We start from the raw sequence: 19,440 nt of genomic DNA on the forward strand, positions 1-19,440 counted from the left end.
TGTGATAGCCAATAGAACAGGGAAGACATGACAATATTGTGATGAGCAGGTAGCTGAGCGTTATCGCAAGCTAATTCAACCACTGAATGTTCCATTTCCATTAGAGAAATAGTTAGTATCATCAATTGGTGCTTTGGAGTAGTTTATATTCAAAACACAACCAAATCATTTCTTCTCAACAAAGTGAAAGAACTAAAGTTTATGGGTTCTGAATATCAAAATTTTGATAAACTGTAATAATCAGTAACTTGTCCATAGTGGAATCAGTTCATATTTCATAGTATATAAGATCTGAGCTTTGCTTTTATAGTTTTGTATGTACAAAAGAAGCATACTAGACACAGTAAACCTGCACTTTGAATCTTCATCGCGTAATTCTGACCAGTAAAGGATAGCAATGATCCATCTCATAATTTGGCCAGGAATCATCACCCTCGACAAACCCCTGATGACGCCTCCAAACTTCTGCATCGTACATTTCATCTGTGCTGAAATGCAATCTGCTATCTTTAACTTCTCCGAGAAACTTGTCCAGTGAGTTGCCTCTTCTGGGGCTGAAAAGTATGGCTTCAGAAGGACCTTCCTCTTTTAACAGTGATTTGATAGTTCGGATGAGTGCTCCATGGAACTCTTTGAAGAAAGTGCTGCAAAATGACAAATGAAGTAAAACTACAGAGTAACTTTAGTAGACAAAAAGGAAACGAACCGTCTTCTGTTCTTGCATGTGTACATGAAAGGCTTAGGTGACAAAGATAAGAAATGAACTCCCACGCATTATAGGTAGATCCCAACGGGGGGTTTTCTTTGACCAAATTTGAGTACGTAGTACAGTGGAAAAGGTTAGGTTGCCAGCATGGTCGTTATACAAGTTTGTATAAATCATAGGGCTTTATGTTCTCCAAGTTAGCATTCATTAGCCATTGACGTGACAACAATGACTCAGAGATATGATGCACTCAATTTACAACTTACAGCAGAATACTCAATGAGGAAAAGAACAGTTTAGTAAGAAAAGAGACAACTACCAGTCACTTGCAATGATGACATCAAATGTGTTGGAGATATCAGAGTCTTTTTCCTGACCCCAGTGCAGCATCAATGGCTTCACCTCCGTACCACCAAACGAACCAGAGTTGGCATTCACATTACGCTGTATATCTGAATGTTAAGTACATCTGAAATTAAGAGATATGTGAAGCAATCGAGTTATTGAACCACTAACTAAGTTTGGACACCTTGCGCAATGTTTGATAGTAAACTGATTGGGACAACAATAAAGCTTGGAGATCAATCACTGTTTGTGTAACTGGAAGCAAATAGAATACTGACAACTCCTTTAAACGTTACGGTAAATTTGATTCACTGCATGATTACCAATCTATATCTTAGACTAGAGAAAAGTATGAAGTATGAATTCAGGATACTGCACAACTAAGGGACTGGTGAAAAAGACAAGGTCTTAGCAAATACTACATTCTTCAACACACTACTGATGAATGACAAACAGCTTAATTACTAGGTTACTATTAGAGTTGACAAGCAAAAACAAGTGGCATGATCAGCAAAGTGGAAAATGAACAAATACAAAAAACTTCCTCTTAGATCAAACACAAGTTTATTGACTGAAATCCTTGGACAAGCACACAGTATAATTGTGAAAACGATCCCTCCAGGCTCCAGCACAAAGATGATTAGGTGGCATGGTTCAGCAATCACCAACCTTTGTGCTTATTTATCCTAACTGATACAGGTTAGTCCCAGGACATAAAAAGCAAGGCCTCAACACAATGGATACTAGTGAATCCACAAAGTAATGAAAGAAAGAAGTGTAGAAGCAGAGTACTTCCGTCTTTTTACCTTTTTGTACCAGAAATTGGCCAAAATCAGTGCAACAAATTACAGTGCTTAGCTCCCCACTAAATCAAAAGGATACAATCAACAACTTGGGGATTTCCATCAGATATGAAAACTTCCCGTGCTTCTGTGGTCATTGCAATGATCAATCCAGCTAAGCCATAGCCAGATCCAAGCTCAATGACTCTTTTTCCCCTGGAAGAGTCGAATATCAACTGAAATCAGTTGAAGGTACAACAAAAAATATTATAATCCAATCTGAAATATAACATTTGTTAATACCTGAAAATGCTTGCATGTGACAAGCAGTAGTGGGCAAGGACATCCTCTGACGGCCATTGACCTGCTCAACAAGAAAGTCTATAAATTAGAAGGACAAACCAGTAGCAATGATAGCAAACATGACATGGGCCATTAAGGCTTACTAAATGATATGCACATTCTAGTATATAAATATTCCGTGAAGATCCAGTTGTTTACGAAAAAACTTTATTCCAGAACAGAAGAAATTAGTCTTTTAGACCGGAGTTAAAGAATCTTAATCTGTAAATGCTATTAACTAGAGGACAATTCCAATCATCAAAAGGGACAATTTATAGCCATGACTAAGTAGCTCACAGCATCAAATTGCAGTCGATGAAATACTTCATCGCCATGTAAAGTGATGACGTAGTTTTCAGAAGTTTGATTTATGAAGTACATCCAGAAGATTGCTTATTCTCACAATGTTTGCTTTGTCTTTTATCTTCTATAGTTGCAAATAACATCTATTTTTTGAGAAAAGGTATATTATTTTCAGTCTCATCATATTCAATTCAAAAACTAGCCAGCTCCAATTTCCTCTTCTTTAATTCACTGGGGGATTAAAAGGGGTAAGCAATAAGAAATAGCATTTCCTACAATATATAAGATCTTTCTGTCCGAACTTCTGGAAAGAATGTTATGTTCAGAATGGAACCTAAAACAGAAGCCAACAGTGTGGGCTATATTTGATAAGTTAACTCTACACTTAGTGAACTCAAACAACAAACTACAATAACAATTTTAGTATTTATTGTTTCTTCATTTCACATTTATATTCAGATTTCTTCTGTTAGTATAGAAAAGGTATCTACATTGACAAAAACATGTTCTCCTACAAAAATGGTCCTCGCTTACAGTGTAATCCCTCACATCGCTACAATTCACGCAGATGCAACAATTTCCATATTCAACTTGGAAATTATTTTTTTGATAATGGCGGTGTTCAAGGAATTTTGCACGCACCTCGACTAATTCACGGGTACCAACTAGCTCCCACCAACACAAGTACCGGGTAAGTCTGCCCACAAAGGCTTAGGCAGATGGGAAGAAATCACCTACGGCTGTTTCTCCTGTTAGGAATTTCAACCACCTACTGCCCACAAAGGCTTAGGCAGACCTCCAAAGTTTGCACCTACTTAATTGACCACTAAGCCACACCCTCAATGCAACTCAATTAACAACATTAAACTAAACTGGTCTGTGAGTCTGATAGACAGACATCAACTTTTATTTCTTTGGTGCTTAATGGAGAGGAATCAAGAAGTAATCAGATGAAGGGGGGTAAGGATAAAGCAGCTCATTTTAGAGCAGAACAGGGACAAATTACAGACTTTTCTTGGTAAGGAAAGATGTACATACTTTTCCACGAAAGTAAAAAAATAAATGGAAGAATGCAAAAAATACTTACAAACAAGTCCAGTGTTGTCAATATCATATCTATTGCAGACCTCAAAGTCATTAAGATGTGCCATATCATCCGCTCTCTGACTGCATTAAAGTCAAGCCATTAGAGATCATCAGGGAACACCATCAATCAGTTCATTCTGACAAAAGAATTATTTTCCCATATTCCATTAAATTCCTACTATCCAACGCCAAAAGATGAAAAAACCAAGCAATGCAGGGGGAATACCCCCAAAAAAAAAAAGTCCCTCTGTTTCAATTTGTTTCTTACTTTCCTTTTTAGTCCATTTTAAAAAGAATGTCTCTTTTTTTGGCAATTCACTAGTTTTAACTTTCCACGTGACATGTTTAAGACCACGAGATTAAAGAGCATTTTGGCATATTCTACATACATTTAGTTTACGGCCACAAGATTTAAAAGTCTTCTTTTCTTTCTTAAACTCTGTGTCAAGCCAAAATCAGACAATCAAATTGAAACGGAAGGAGTAATATTTTTCACCCAAAATGAAGAATAGGGGAAACACTAAGCAAATTCATCAATCAAAATAAGGATGTCAATGTCAAGATTGATAAGAAAATGAACATTGGGACTAACCCAACCTCAAAAGCTACCTCATGAGATGACGATTACTCAAAATCATATAGGAAGACCAAATCCTCCATCCCACTACCGATATGAGACTTAATTGGTCACAAAGTGTGAGTTTTTTCTTTTTTATGGATAATCGTTTTCTCGAGGTGCATGCTACCTCCTACCAACATCAATACCTAGTAACTTTGTCCACCAAATGTTGGACAAATGGAAAGAAACCACCTAGTGTTTTTTGTCTCCGCTTGAATTTGAAGCTGAGGCCTCATAATTCTCAATCCACTTTATTGATCACTAGGCCAGACCTTGGGGTGCCATGACACCTGAGTATTGCCCAAGACCATATACCATGCAAGGACTCAACAAAGGTAAGAATTTGATCACTGCTGCACATACTTCTATAGTGTGACAACATGTGGGTGCCTCTGTGTGCTTCAAGTCAAGGTAATGGATGCCCACCCAATACCCTCATACTACATCCACCCATAAGCAGGGGTGGAGCCAAGATGGTTGAAGGGGTTCATCCAAATCCCCTTTGATGAAATATAAATTATTATATTACATATATAAATGGTTGAAATCATTTTTATGCACATATAAGTAGATGTTGAATCCCCTGTTACTTTGTGTTCTAATTTTTTTATATCTTGAACCCTCCATAGTGAAAAACCTGGCTCCGCCACAGCCCATAAGTGAAGTGAAAAAGAGGAAAATGAACTTTATCTTACCATACTCAAAAAAGAAGAGGAAAATCAACTTAGGAATAATGGAAACTCACTGTAGAAAAAGTTGGGAAGCATTAGTAACTGGCAATGTATAGCATAATGTAGCATTCCGCGAGCTATCCATCGGATTCACATTTTCTTCAACACAGTCTTTCATCAGATGAAATGGTATCAAATTGAACCCATGAGTTGCCTTTCTAGATATTCGCTGAATACCCATTTCAGATTTATCTTCTGAAACACAATAATTCAATCCAAATTATTCAAACCCAGAAAATAAATTGAGCAAAAAATTAGTCTTTTTTGTAACAGAAAAATACTTAACAATGCCTATATCTGCAAAAAAAGCTCAACCCCAGAAGGTAAAGTTACTTAACAGCTCCCATGGGTTGGTTTCCTTGATATTCACTGAATACCCATTTCAGATTTATCTTCTTAGACACAACAATTCAATCCATATGATCAAAAATCTCAAAAAATTGATTATGTGGGCATGTGTGTATACAGATATATGTTTGAATGTACGTAAAAATACAAAATTTAGACCTGAATTGGATGAAGAGCGACGAATAAGATTACGACGAAGGATTTTCCATCGAAGAGACGATGCATTTGTTGTTGATTTTCCGCTACTTGCCTCCATTTTTGCACTTTCTTCAGCTCGCTTTTTCACTTCTGTGTTAACAGGGAGAGTGTCTGAATCGTGATATGAGTACCAATACGACGTAGTTTAAGCTGTATCTAGCACTCACTGATTTAAAATTCAGTTTAATTTTTTAATGTATATAAAGAATTTTTACATTATTACATAACCGTAGTTAGGGGCGTGCAAAAACCGAACCGACCGATAAATCGAACCGAAAAAAGTGTTATTGGTTTATTGCTATTGGGTTATTGGGTTAATGGTTTCTTAATGGTTTTATAAATAAAAATCATCGGGTTATCGGTTCGGTATTGGTTTTCAATATTGGGTTATTGGGTAAATCAATAACCCATTAAGAGTTACATATATAATTTAATACGTTTACATATACATACATATTAATAAATATTAATCTCAATAACTTAATAGTTATGTCTTTATCATTTAGCCATCAATTCATATTTCGTTGTGACTTTGAGTTCACAACTTTACATTATATAAATCATCAAAACCTAAAGTAAGAGAATCATATTCCTCTTTATTTCTCTTTGTGTTACACATGTATAGTTCTTTTCATGTTTGTTATTATTATTTTTATTTTATGAGCTTTTGTAAAGTTACATTATTATCTTGTCGTGCCAAATTTATTAGAGAAGTCATATATTTGTTTTATAAGCATATTCTTATTGGTTAAACCAAAAATCGAACCGTTAAGGACCAAGACCGATAAACTGAAAACCGATAAAAAATTATCTTATTAGTTCGTTATTGGTTTAGCGTATTTAAAAATCGAAAACCAATAAACCGAACCGATAATTCATAAAACCGAACCGAACCTCCATCAGTAACCAAAGGTTTTGGGATTACGGTCATGGAAATGAAGTCAATTTTGCATCTAAATGGACAGTGCATACAGAGGACATGAATGTGGTCAACACGAGGCGATGACTTGCGCTTACTTGGAATTCCTCTTTAAAAAGGTTAATAATTGTAACAGTGAAAAGAAATGCGGAGCAATCTGACAAGGTCTGTAATAGTCAAATACCATCTCCATCAGTTTTGTAATGAAAATGAAAGGATGAAAAGTTGCACAATCCTCACAATAATGAATTTAAAAATAAAATAAAATGCAAGGACTACTAATCTACATCCATTTACAAACATATACACCAAAAGAATAATTTCAGACATATCATTTCAATGATCACTTAAAAAACTGGGCATCCTTTAACCACAATCCCTTCAGCAGTTGGACATTTAGCCAGTGGGCATCGATCTGCATCACTTCCCCACCAGTTAAGCCTAACATGCTCCATTCCCAAGCATAAATACAACAACACCCCCATGAATGCTAATCCAGCATCTAACGCACCAGATAAAACATAATTGTGACGACTCCATAATTTCTGATTGTATCTATAAACAACAAATCCAGAGAGAAAAGCTATGATGATCCAACTGTTGTAGTTGACAGAAGTACCTGGTGGCATATTCATTATCCCAGCTAATAGTACAGGCACAGTGATTAACCTGATCCACTGCTGGCAAGGGAAAGACTTGTGCGCGATCCAAACAATGACAGGAGCTATAGCTCCAAATAAGAAAGCCCAGTTAAGGGCAGAGTAATGGCCAAGGTTTCCGAAAATTCTTTGCGGCCCAATCAAACCCCAGATGACTGAGGCATCATAAAATACATGATCGCCTGGGCAGGTCCACGGGCTTCCAGGAGGAAGCAAAGCCCTGTCACAAATATCCGGGACAGTGTCTATGAGCCGCCATGCTGTTCCGAGATGCACTAAAGCTGATATCAACGTTCCAGCAACCTGATTAAAGAGTTCAAAGCACAAAGATTACAGCTTGTAGGACTATTCATTCAACTAGGCACCAAGATAGTTTCACGTGCCAATATGTATAGATTTACAGATGCAGAAGGAAAAGAAAAGCCAACCTGAGCCATAAACATTGCTCTAGGAGGAATCTTCATGTAATGCCCAAGCTTTAAGTCTTGTAAAAAGGTTAATCCCTGCTTCATGCTGATGTAGCCATACACCTTAAAGCACATGTTAGCTACTGGATAACCGGGGTACAAGTAGCCAATTATGTACTCCGTTATCACATTCAACCCAGGAGTCTGCGCAAAGAGACAATGGAATGTTAGAACAACAAAGAATTGCGTGTGGCGTTTGAATAGAAGATAGCTTATATATCCTCATCTAAGACTGCATTATGCAAAATTCCGATGCTCTCATCTAGAGTATGCAAAATACAAAATCAACTAGAATGCAGATGACAGATACCAAGGTAATACCTGAAAAAATATGCCAGTTTTATTACTTACATAAGTACTAGTCTCAGCTAATGTATGGCAACATATCAGTATTCCTAATGGAATAAACCATTGGGTAGGATGCGATCAACAAAAGCTATGGATGATTGCAAAGCTGTGAAACAGAATATAGCAAATTACTTGGTTTGTGGTGGCAGTGATAACTCCAACCGGAAGGGTGAAAAAGAAAGCAAGACCGCACGCCAGCAAGACGCCCCACCATGGTAATTGGAGCTGTGTTTTGTAATATTCACATATAAACACAGTAGCGGCAATATTTACAAGAAGAATGCTTAAGAACCACCATTCAGGAACTTGCTTGTATTTTCTCATGAGCTTCGTGTGAATATCCATTTTCTTCTCTTGGAAAGCGGACTTGCTCAGCTGCCACAGGTCTCTACATATCAAAAGCCAATGAGTTGATTATTTGTTGCCGCGTGCACTAAAGATAAAACTAGCTCAATACTCAATTAAGGAACACAGAGAGTATAACAACGCAAAGTTCCACTTATCTTTGTTTTCTCCACATTAGGAACACGGAGAAGTTTTTGCTTTTGTACTTCCCTCAAAAAGATGCGGAGAGAAAGAAAATCATTTAGTAAAGAATTCCGGGAATCCCTTTTTCTAATCACATAAAAAGACCTATTACAAATTTCTGAGCATTCATGTGTTGAAAGCTATGTTTAGCAAGTTTTTGTTTTACTAATGTATCCTAATTGCACTTATCTTTTTTTCCCACCCCTATTAGTTTTCACTTCTTTCTGGTGACCCACTTCACTTTTAATGTAACACCATAGTGCAGCTAAGATTTGCATGGAGTATCAGATCTACAGAATGGTGAAACTTATCATACTTACACAATTCAATCCATCAGCAGCAGCCTTTGAATATCACGTGGTCTAACATTTATACCTATCAACTCAACTTTTGCCTTGGAGAAGGTCTTTTTCCAGTAGAAAGCACACATATCGTTTGCAAATCACTTTTTGATTGGTATGTCACTTATAAATTATTTTTAATCACAAATTGAATATAGTGACCCTCTCTGATTCTTTCTGAATTCTGATTTAAATGTTTTACCATAGAATCACTATATCACGAATATTATCTTTGGCGAAATCTGTAACTATTTCAGTTGTTTAGTGTATAACAACCTACATACTAAGCAATTCCTGAAACATTACAAAAAAGGATCCTTTTAATCTTTAGTGACAGGTTTGATGTGAAGCAAGTTGCACCAAAAACACATTAAAGCATTGTAGAAATTCAGAATAAAAGACTCACATATATAGAATAGTATATAGACAGAGATACAGATTCAGAGATGCACATAAATAGGCATCAAACCTGTAAGTATTATCAATTGTCCAAGATTGCAACCTACCGTCCATGGAAGAGGAAGACGTGAACGACTGTGGCACTGAGGCAAGCAAAGCTGAATGCGTAAGTCATTGAAAAGAAAGTGCTGAGGTAGAGAGGGCCCTCGTGATCATATGCATTGAAATCAATATGGAAATTTTGATCAACAATGGCTGAAACATTGTATGTTTGGCCATCTGATGTGAAGAGGCCGTCTGAAAATATTGGAAAGGTTTTGGCTTTGTACACATTGGACCAGTACATAATAGGTGTAACAACATACATAATGAGAAAATATCCAGCAGCAATGTTTGCAGTGGCGAACCATGGACTAGCTAGTGGGCTTCCAAGATAGGAGGATATACTAGACCAATCGAGTCCAATTGCACCCATTCCAAGACCATGAAGCCCAGAACCCAACTGTTGGGAAAGGACAGAAGCTGGGAATATCCAACATAGCCATGAAAGGGAACTTAGCATCGGGAAAAGGTAACCTGGAAAGACATAGTAAGCAAAGCTACATAAAAAGGCAATGAGGAAGAACTGGTTTCGTGTCAATTCATTCTTGGCTCTTTCTTCTTTTTCATGAAGGGCACTGCCATTTAGAAATGAAAACCACAATAAGCATAGTAATCATAACAACCACTAAACCGCATTTATTTATGTTTACAGTTCTCTCCTAATTACCACATATTTCAACTACTTGACCTTAAAGATTTATTCAAGTTCCTCCAGAACGCCACGATCCAGTATATGGAAAGTTTGAATTACATAGAGAGTAAGTGGGATATTGTTGATCTTCCTGTAATTGGAGGTGGGAAAAACTCTTCAATGACCCTTATTCATACCATACAAATACAACCCCTTGTTATCACAAATTATGAGGCAGATTCGACCACTTGGATATGGTATCCTCCTAAGTCCTAAATGTAATGGAGGTCACCAACCTAATCATGGGCAATCTTGATCGCTCACCGAGCCTGGTCAAGTAATTTAAAGATGAAAGACTTGCTGATTACATAGTGACTCAATGCCTTTGCAATTACTTCCAACTCTGGTATGATGGAAGTTACTTTTCATGAAAATTATTTTTTTAGTTCCTAAATGAAACATAATTTATAAATAAAAGAACATGACTAAATAAGCATATATTAAGACTAATAATATTATTAGCAAACCAGAAGCATGAAATTTCTTGAGTACTACATATTGATGTCTTTGGTTGGAGCAAGTAATTTTCACAGCGGAAGTAAGTCCTTTTTTTCCTTTTTAGTCATTAACACTAAAATGTACTCATGAAAAACGTTTCTTTTTAAAAAGATTCTGCAGTATCAAATACACAAATGAAAGACGCTGTAGTAGAATCTCTTCCCACAAAAGATGTGTCAAGGATAGTGGTGGCAAAAATGGTTAAAATTTACTGTTATCCATCCCACACGACCACTTTTAAATGGGTTGTATAATTATTTTAAGTCATAATACATAAACATGATTCTTAATTTGGCTTAGCGGATAACTACGCCTTCAACTTTGAGTGTGCATAAGTAAACACTTAAACTTGTATAAAATTAAACAAGTAGACGCATGTTTTATCATATAAAATTAAACAAGTAGACCTAAAGTTAAAAATCATAATTGTTCGCAAACGCCAAGTTAACGGTCATATTTATGTATTATGCCTTGTTTAATAGTGGATCAAATATAGATCAACCTATATTATCCATCATAAAATATTTTATCATATGACTCTCGTGGCATCCATCAACTGTACTCCCCTTAAAAAGCATGTAAGGGTGTAGGAATTACAGAGAAGTACAAAAAAATGTTTTATAATTTTCATATACTTGATTGACTTAACTATGTTTTGAAAAATAACATTCTTACCTAAAACAAAAACATTTTTAAAAATTCTCTTTTAACCTTAGATCTCGAATGTTGACTTCAAAATCAGCCGACCCACATCGAATCCAAACTCTCAATCCCAACCCGACCCACTTTGCCACCCGTAGAAAAGGATTACACTACCTACTTGTTCTGCCACGTGGCAGAAGCCCAGCTAATATCACAAAAGATAAGGAAGTCCATATGTTATGTACCTGAAAAGAGAAACTTGAACAAGATTGTGGGGCCACCACATAGCAGCGGGCTCCACCAAATACTTCCGAAAAAGCCCGGCCCATCCAAAGCCCAATACCTGCGTCGTCAGAACCACGATCAACGAAACCCAGAAAGTCAACGTCCTCTTGTAGAAAACCTTGACCGCACTGACAATATGAATCGCGTACGGATTTCCGGAGCCGGAATTCGCGAAAATCGTAATCAATACATGCTCTTTTACATTAAACGGTCCTGGATTCATCGTGAATTCGAATTTTCTCCCTTTGAAGAACACTCGATTTGGGATCGCCATAGCCATGAGATGACCTAATGGAACCACCGCGATTTGAGCTGAGATTGAGCTGATTGAGAGAGGCTCACGGCGGAACCAGAAGAATTGATTGAGAAATGAGAGGAGAATACAAGCTAGGGTTCCGAGTATCCACATTCGGAATGTAACGACCGGAAGAGTTGAGTCGTCGGTGACCGGAACTGTAAGAGCCACTTCCTCGATTGGTGAATTTTCAGATTGAGAACTGCTCGAAACATCATCCCTGTTTTTTGAAGATATCTCCTTCTGCTTCTGCTTATCAACTGCAACATTTGCAGGTAAGTAAAAATGGAGCTCGATATACTAAGCTTCCGCTTCGAAAAAAAGTCAAACCACACAATATGAATGCAGCATTCATCAATGGATTCAACTGAATCGTTCTCAAAAAATATTTTTGAATCTACAATTTCAAAAAGTGTAATAGATTCATAATCATAAAACTTAAACCCTAAATCCTAAATCCGCCTATAGACAGGGCTAGAACTTTAGAACAAGTTCTGCCGAACTCAATAACTTTGATCAAAATCACATATTTGTGTTAACAAAATCCATCTTTCTAGAATCCAAAACTCAAAAAAAAACCGAATAAGTTACATTTTCTCGAATTCATAAACTCAAAATTCTGAATCTATCTCTCTTTCTATACAACAAAGTCATAGAATTTGTGAAAATGCTTACTAAGTGGAGCAGAGATTTCTTCATGTGTTTCTTCAGTCTCAATCATGTTTCTCCTCTTTCACACCGTATATTCTTCGTATTACATTGAGACTTTCATTTGAGCCTCAGAACGTTTCCAATCTATCAAATATGAGTTGTCGAATTTATGTTCTAAGTTCGTACAGAATCTACCAATAGAATATATCTATATAGTTGGAAATGGGAAACTTGTAACTGTAGATTTGTTTGAAGAGTCAGCAATGGCGTGATTTATTATGTGGGTAATATTTTTATACTCTGGACACTTTTAATTGTTAGGTTGCGTTTTTCGAAGGTTAATTTAACTAATTTTTAAAGTTAAATTAGATTATAATAATTTGATAATTTAAACTAAAATTTAGATATTCAAAAACTATACAAAAAGTACTATAATTGGCAATTTTTTGCATATTATTATGATGAAAAAATACATCTTAAAATGTTAGTCAAAGTTCTTATCATTTTATCGTTTGACTCTAAAAAAAAATGATGACAATTAAAAATAGAAAGAAGGAATAGTAGTCAACTAGCGAATAAAGTAATAGTAGTAGAAGTAATAACCAATGAAAATGAACCTGGGCTAATGCTGGTGCATATACATTTTGGTGCTCTTTCACATTTGTTTGACATGTTTTAAGCAGGAACTTACAACGCACTCCTAAATCGTTATGATTTCGTGTCGAATTTGATCTTGATTTTCGAATATTTTGTTCGATGAGATCTCAGGTCTAATTAAGATTGGGCATCGAATCGGGTTGTACTGATACCATTTCGATTCGATAGTATTCGATACGGAATGGAATACGTTGGATCGGTACTCAGAACGAAACGGTATCATGATTTGGTATCGGTATCGGTTCATCCTAGTTTCGGTCCGATTCCAATAGTATTTGTGTCATTGTTTTATACTTTTATTAACATTTCTTTTTTGTTTATTTAATTTTTTAAAATTACAAACTTAAGTTATTTAAATTACAAGTTATAAGTATAATAACTTATATAACCCTTCGGGGTGGTCCAGTGGTTTGGGGCTTGAGACTTACATGTTGGAGGTCTCAAGTTCAAAATCTCTTGCCAGCGAAAGCAAAGGGTTTGTCTTCTGGGTCGAGCTCGTCACACCGGATTTGCCTAGTGTGGGTTACCTCTTCTATGTGATTTGCGAGTTATTGCATAAGAGCGGGGGTTTTACCCTGTGCGCACCCAAAGGGTAGCGGTTGTGGGTTTCACTTGTCTTAAAAAAAAAGAAGTATAATAACTTATAAACTTCAAAAGATTTAAATCTTGAAAACTTATAAAATAAGCTCAAAAACTGTAGGAAACTTAACTTACAAACTTATATAAGTAAAAAAATATATATATATATTTTAGAATAAACTTAAATAAAATTACATTATAAATTTCAAAACTTAAATACTATAAACTATTAAACTTAGAAAAATAAAAAAACATTCAAATTTTCGTAATTTAAAATAACTCAAAAAAAGTATTATTTTTTTAAATAGCTATGTGTCATCCCGTTTATCTCATTCCGTTTCATTTCGGTCCGTCCCGGTTCTATCCCTGCATATAGTGGGACAGGACGGAACCGAGCCTCCATACCGGTAATTCCAATCCGGTTCATCCCGATACCGATGGTCCCATTCCGGTCTGGTGCCCACTCTTAGGTCTAATTCCACCAATAATAGATATTAACTCTGGTCATCAAAACTAGAGCAGTTGTAAAGAAATTATTAATGTTTTTTTTTGTCTCTGATGAGATTTGTAATCCGAGATCTCATAATTCTTAATCTATTTTATTGAGATTTAAAGAAGAGATGCAACAAATCATTATGATTTCATGGTGAATTTGATCTCCATCTTTGAACTTCTCGTTCGACGAGACCCGAGTCTAATTTCACCAATAATAGGTGGTATCAAGTAACTTTGGACACTAAGACTAGAATAGATATAAAGAAATTACTAATGTTTTTATCTCTGATGAGATTTGAAATCTGAGATCTCATGATTCTTAATCTATTATGTTGAGATGCAACAAATCGTTATGATTTTGTGTCAAAACTAATCTACATCTTCAAAATTTTCATTCGACGAGGTCTCAGATCTAATTTTACCAACAACAGGTATCAAGTGATCAAAACTAAAGCAGATGTAAAGAAATTACTAATGTTTTTGTGTTTGATGAAATTTGAAATCTAAGATCTCATAATTCTTAATTTACTCTATTGAAATTGTTTTTAAAAAAGAAAAAGATGCAACACTAACGTCTAACATCCCTCCCTACTTCTCACCTCACACTCCGAAACAATAGGATGGAAATGGAAAAGGAAAAGGAAAAAAAAAAAGGAATAAATTTGGCCGAGTACTATGTAAAATTGAGCAATTTTATCCTTATTAGATGTTTGGTCTAATATTATTCCGTAATTTTAAAAAAAAAATCTTTTTTTCTTGATCTTTAATGAGGTTTAACATGAAAATAATTTAAATCATGATTAAAAATTTTAAGGGATAGTGAATTTAGATACGTGGAGTTCGCTGATTTCATTTGTGAGATGTATTTGTTGATAGCAAGTGTATGAATGAATCAAAAATTCGAATAACTTCAAATAGTACAAAGAATAAGTTTGAATCTTTTCCTCGATGAAATGTGAAATTACTAAAACATTTCTAATATATGATTTTTTTTCTTTATTTTTTAATTTTGAAATATTTTTATTTGTTTCATTTATAGTAGGAGCCACGTGGGAGAATGTCAGAAAAGCATAACTTCTTATCACTTTTTTTATCCGAATAAATAAAAAGAAGGAAAAATTATAATAATATACAATTTAAGACCTTAATTTACGTAATATTATTTTAGTCTTTTTATTTATAACAATAACATTTTAATTAAAAATATGACAATTTATTAAAAAATAATAATCTACACGATTTAAAATTTATTTTTTTGGTTAGTGAGCTGATTTTATCAGAAGAATTAGGGAAGTATAAACTCATAAGTTTTGATGGATTGTCGGGGTCAAAAACAAAATATGTATGTCCCCCACATTTAAAACCAGTCACAATGCGAAATTCCTTAATGCCAAAATGGAGATCTTTACCAGTCAAATTGACGATGAACATATCATCGTGATACATCAATATTCTGATGATTTGATGTTGAACCTTTATCGGAGGCAAATCAAATAGATATTCAAAAGGAGATTCCTTAAATAGGTGAAGCATGTTGACTTCGGAAAGACGTTTAGTTATCTTGTTGAACACATTAACGTTGACGTAGGATCGCCAATGTGATTGTTTCTTCTTTGGCTATAATATTTTTTTTCTTTTTGCAGTTGGTATATGTCTTCAAAATTGCTATCATGAGGGTACTCAACATTTGTAATGACTTTCTCCTTACCCTTTTTTCCTCCATATTTGGGTGTAACAATGTTTGATTTTACACCATCTTCTTTCTCTTTACTCTTTTCATTTTTTGTTTCATTGACCTCAACTATACGAACTTCACAACCAAATGGATTACCTATTTCAAATTCACTTTTGGGAGAAGGGGTGAAAGCAATCAACTGAAAATTTGATGTTGAACAAACAATCGAACTGTTGACATTGGTATTATACTTCATCAAACGAGGACTCTATCGGTGAGTAGTCATAATCGATTTTTTCAAGAAGCAAGAATAATTTTTGTATTGTAACAGATGATCTTTTGAAAAGAAACAAAGAGTTTGAAAGCAATTTGTTAATCAAGAAAGAGATACAATCCTTTTCTTGATAAGGGTGACATTGAAAAAAAAATGGAAAGAGTAGTAATCAGTGCGTTAATATCAAGAAAAATAAGAGTGCACCAATGGTATTCATCCGTGTGAAGGTCAATAAGTGAGATATTTATTAAAGAAATGTATTCGAATATAATTCTGATTGGGATTCTAAAAAAGTCAATAAAATATGAGTCACATATAATCAGTTCACTAACCAAAAAAAATAGTTCTTAAATTGTGTAAATTATTATTTTTTAATAAATTGTCACGTTTGTAATTAAAATGTTATTGTTGCAAATAAAAAGACTAAAATAATGTTATGTAAATTAAGGTCTTAAATTCTATATTATTATAATTTTTCCATATTTGATATGGAAATGAATTTAACTAATGAAACTTGAAGATACAAAGTTATATTATTTACCTTATCAATTAAAAACCCTAATTAAATGCTCCTTAATTAAATAATAACATATACATTAATATTTATTCACAATTTAATCAAATAATATGCATGCGTTTCAAAGTTTTTGTTTTCTCTACACAATGTCTTTCCCTTCAAGAAATAAATCCAACAAATTGTTCAAAATTATTAAGAAAATCTCTAGTATTTTCTTCATTTCCTCATGATCAAATAATCCCTCCCAAAGCAAAAGAATTAGAAAAAAAAAATATCCCTCCTACTAATTGTTACTCATCAACATTGAGTCTTTATGAATGTAATTGTCTATATCATGAAAGAAAATAAGTTCAAAAAAGAAAAAATATTTTTTGACGAGAAAATTTGGAATATGAAAAAGAGTTTTGAAGAAATTATGATGATGAAGAAGAAGAAGAAGCTACTTTTGAGGAAAGGCAAAGTTTGGAGCAAAGAGCTGAGGAATTTATTAAGAGACTCTATGAGGACCAAAGTTTACAAAGACAAAACTTGGTGTAGTGTTCGATTAATTATGAGTTAATCAATATTCGATTGATTTGCCTGAGGTTATAAAGAAAAAATTGTAGATTCAAGTGCTCCCTAATAGCAAGTAATTTAAGAAAAGCTAGTTAGAGGAGTACAAAACTGTTGTTGTTTGTGTACGGAGGGGAATTTAGAATTTTAATTAATTATTGGTTTGTCGACTTTATGATTTTTTTTGTTTGTTTGTTTGTTGAAAGTAAAAAAAATGGAAGTTACAAACAAGTTCAAGATTGGTTTTGTTTTCCGTTGCCTGTTTTAAAATTTTGTACTCAATAATATATATATTAATAATGCGATAATTTATTTTTTTTACATAAGTTTATTATTAATAATGTGATATATGCGTACAAAGTATGTACTCTTGACTAGTCTTTATAATAAGTAATAGTAGTGATTGATAACCTGAATTAAATTATAACGTCCCGGTATAATTTTTATTTTTTTTAATAAAATACTCATTTTCGGAATTTGTCGAAAAAAATAAAAATTTAAAAAAAATTGTTGAAATTTTTGAATTTAAGGTTACTGTATTTGTTTGTGATTCTTTGGCGTTAATTTTATATTTTTTTCATATTTTTTATTAATCAATTACTCATTTTCGGGATTTACCGAAAAAAATAAAAATTAAAAAAAATTGTTGTAAGGTTACAATATTTATTTGTGAATTTTTGGTGTTAATTTTATATTTTTTTCATATTTTTTATTAATCAATTACTAATTTTTGAGATTTATCGAAAAAATAAAAATTTAAACAAAATTGTTGAAAACGGGTCGGATAGTTTATTTAAAAGGGGGTTGATTTATGGGTCGGATTAGGTGTTTATGGGTTCGAATTTTTTAGGGGCATAATTGATCCCTTTCCATTTTTCATATAAATGTCATGCGGTAAAGTTAAAATGACATGGCAATTCCATGTGGCGTTTAAAGAAATGAAAAATGAGTTGGATATGTCCAGCAGACCAACTAACACCCATAAGTACATATTTAGACAAAACCTTTTCTAATAGTTTAGGGGTATATTTGACCCTTTACCCTAATAAAATATATATGGCTCGGTCTAAATACAGAGTGCATAGGCAAAGAAAGGATATCAATGTATATGTACATTCTGATTAATAATATGTACATATATTCAATACATTTTTATGATAGAATACATAGTAAACAAAAGCTATTGAATTCATATCTAACACTCTCGTTCCGCCTCCGACCAAATACGAATAAGTTTTTACTATACATTTGTATATACAGTAAAACTTCACTAAATTAATACTTGGTAAATTAAGAATGTCCGTAAGAGAATATTTTCCTTCAGTCCTTACTTGGGTCAATGAAAATTTACTCTTTTCGATAAGATAATATATTTTCAGAAGACCCCTATATAAATATATGGTCACATTAACATTATAATTAATAATTCTTTAAACAGTACGAATATATCCAAGACATTTTAGTGAAATATGATTCTATAGTGTTTTGTTTTTTGTTAAAATTTAAATCTAGTTGAACCTCATCTCTAACTTTTCTTATGGCAGTTTTTTTTTGAGTGCAAATGGAATGATCTCATTTGTACTCACATAATGTTTTACGTATTTGATGTGTTATTGTTGATTTTGTGACACCTTTTAAATGAGAAGTCATTTTTGGATATAGTTTATTCTCTCACCATCATATATATAATGTTTTTAGTAAAGATATAATGAATAATATTTTATTATTAAAAAACAACAAACATTATGTATAATGAATTTATTTTTACAATGAATCATTGCATTCTTGAATTTATTTTACAATAAATAATTTAACAAAAAAGTATATCACATTGAATCATAACTATACTTTATGTATAATAAATTTAGTTTTTATAGGAATTTAATAAATATGATACATAATTTAGTAAGATACAATGATTTTAATATATTCATTGTACTTTATATATAATAAATAAATATATATATATATATATATATATATATATATATATATATATAAATTCAATAAATATGATACATAAATTAATAAGATATGATAATTTTTTCGTACCTCATCGGAAAAACTTTTAATCCACAAAGATACTTATATGGAAATGAATTTAACCAATGAAACTTGAAGATACGAAATTATATCAATTCCCTTATTAATTAAAAACCCTAATTAAATGTTCCTTATTTAAATATAATAACATATACATTAATATGTATTCACAATTTTATCAAAGAATATTGCATGCGTTTCAAAGTTTTTTTTTTTCTCTACAGAATATGTCTTTCCCTTCAAGAAATAAATCCCACAAATTGTTCAAAATTATTAAGAAAATCTCTAGTATTTTCTTCATTTCCTCATCAAATAATCCTTCCAAAAGCAAAAGAATTAGAAAAAAAATCCCTCCTACTAATT

The 19,440-nt window shown here is 33.3% G+C and overlaps 2 protein-coding genes across 2 annotated transcripts; both read right to left on the reverse strand.

Annotated features, from left to right (window-relative positions):
- Positions 1–137: 137 nt before the first annotated feature.
- LOC125860557 (calmodulin-lysine N-methyltransferase) lies at positions 138–5,566 on the reverse strand. Its single transcript, XM_049540541.1, has 7 exons — positions 5,422–5,566; positions 4,929–5,109; positions 3,566–3,645; positions 2,137–2,197; positions 1,934–2,049; positions 1,026–1,158; positions 138–644 (listed from the first exon to the last, which is right to left on the reverse strand). Exons 1-7 carry the CDS (start codon positions 5,516–5,518, stop codon positions 365–367), a joined length of 948 nt encoding a protein of 315 aa, XP_049396498.1. The 5' UTR covers positions 5,519–5,566; the 3' UTR covers positions 138–364.
- Positions 5,567–6,690: 1,124 nt separating this feature from the next.
- On the reverse strand, positions 6,691–12,455 carry LOC125859917 (oligopeptide transporter 7-like). The gene is made up of 6 exons (XM_049539774.1): positions 12,310–12,455; positions 11,300–11,894; positions 9,229–9,798; positions 7,986–8,241; positions 7,467–7,649; positions 6,691–7,341 (listed from the first exon to the last, which is right to left on the reverse strand). The coding sequence occupies exons 1-6, from the start codon at positions 12,353–12,355 to the stop codon at positions 6,727–6,729; spliced, it is 2,265 nt and encodes a 754-aa protein (XP_049395731.1). The 5' UTR covers positions 12,356–12,455; the 3' UTR covers positions 6,691–6,726.
- Positions 12,456–19,440: the final 6,985 nt, after the last annotated feature.

Source organism: Solanum stenotomum, chromosome 3 (assembly GCF_019186545.1).
Source record: "Solanum stenotomum isolate F172 chromosome 3, ASM1918654v1, whole genome shotgun sequence".
Taxonomy (NCBI): domain Eukaryota; kingdom Viridiplantae; phylum Streptophyta; class Magnoliopsida; order Solanales; family Solanaceae; genus Solanum; species Solanum stenotomum.

Coding starts and splice junctions, on each gene's coding strand:
- LOC125860557 (XM_049540541.1), bottom strand. CDS start 5,518: ATGGAGGCAAGTAGCGGAAAATCAACAACAAATGCATCGTCTCTTCGA. Junction 3,646..4,928: donor GCTTCCCAACTTTTTCTACA/GTGAGTTTCCAT, acceptor ACTTTAATGCAG/TCAGAGAGCGGATGATATGG. Junction 645..1,025: donor GTCATCATTGCAAGTGACTG/GTAGTTGTCTCT, acceptor GTCATTTTGCAG/CACTTTCTTCAAAGAGTTCC.
- LOC125859917 (XM_049539774.1), bottom strand. CDS start 12,355: ATGATTGAGACTGAAGAAACACATGAAGAAATCTCTGCTCCACTTA. Junction 7,650..7,985: donor TCACTGCCACCACAAACCAA/GTAATTTGCTAT, acceptor CTCTTTGCGCAG/ACTCCTGGGTTGAATGTGAT. Junction 7,342..7,466: donor GAGCAATGTTTATGGCTCAG/GTTGGCTTTTCT, acceptor CTCTTTAATCAG/GTTGCTGGAACGTTGATATC.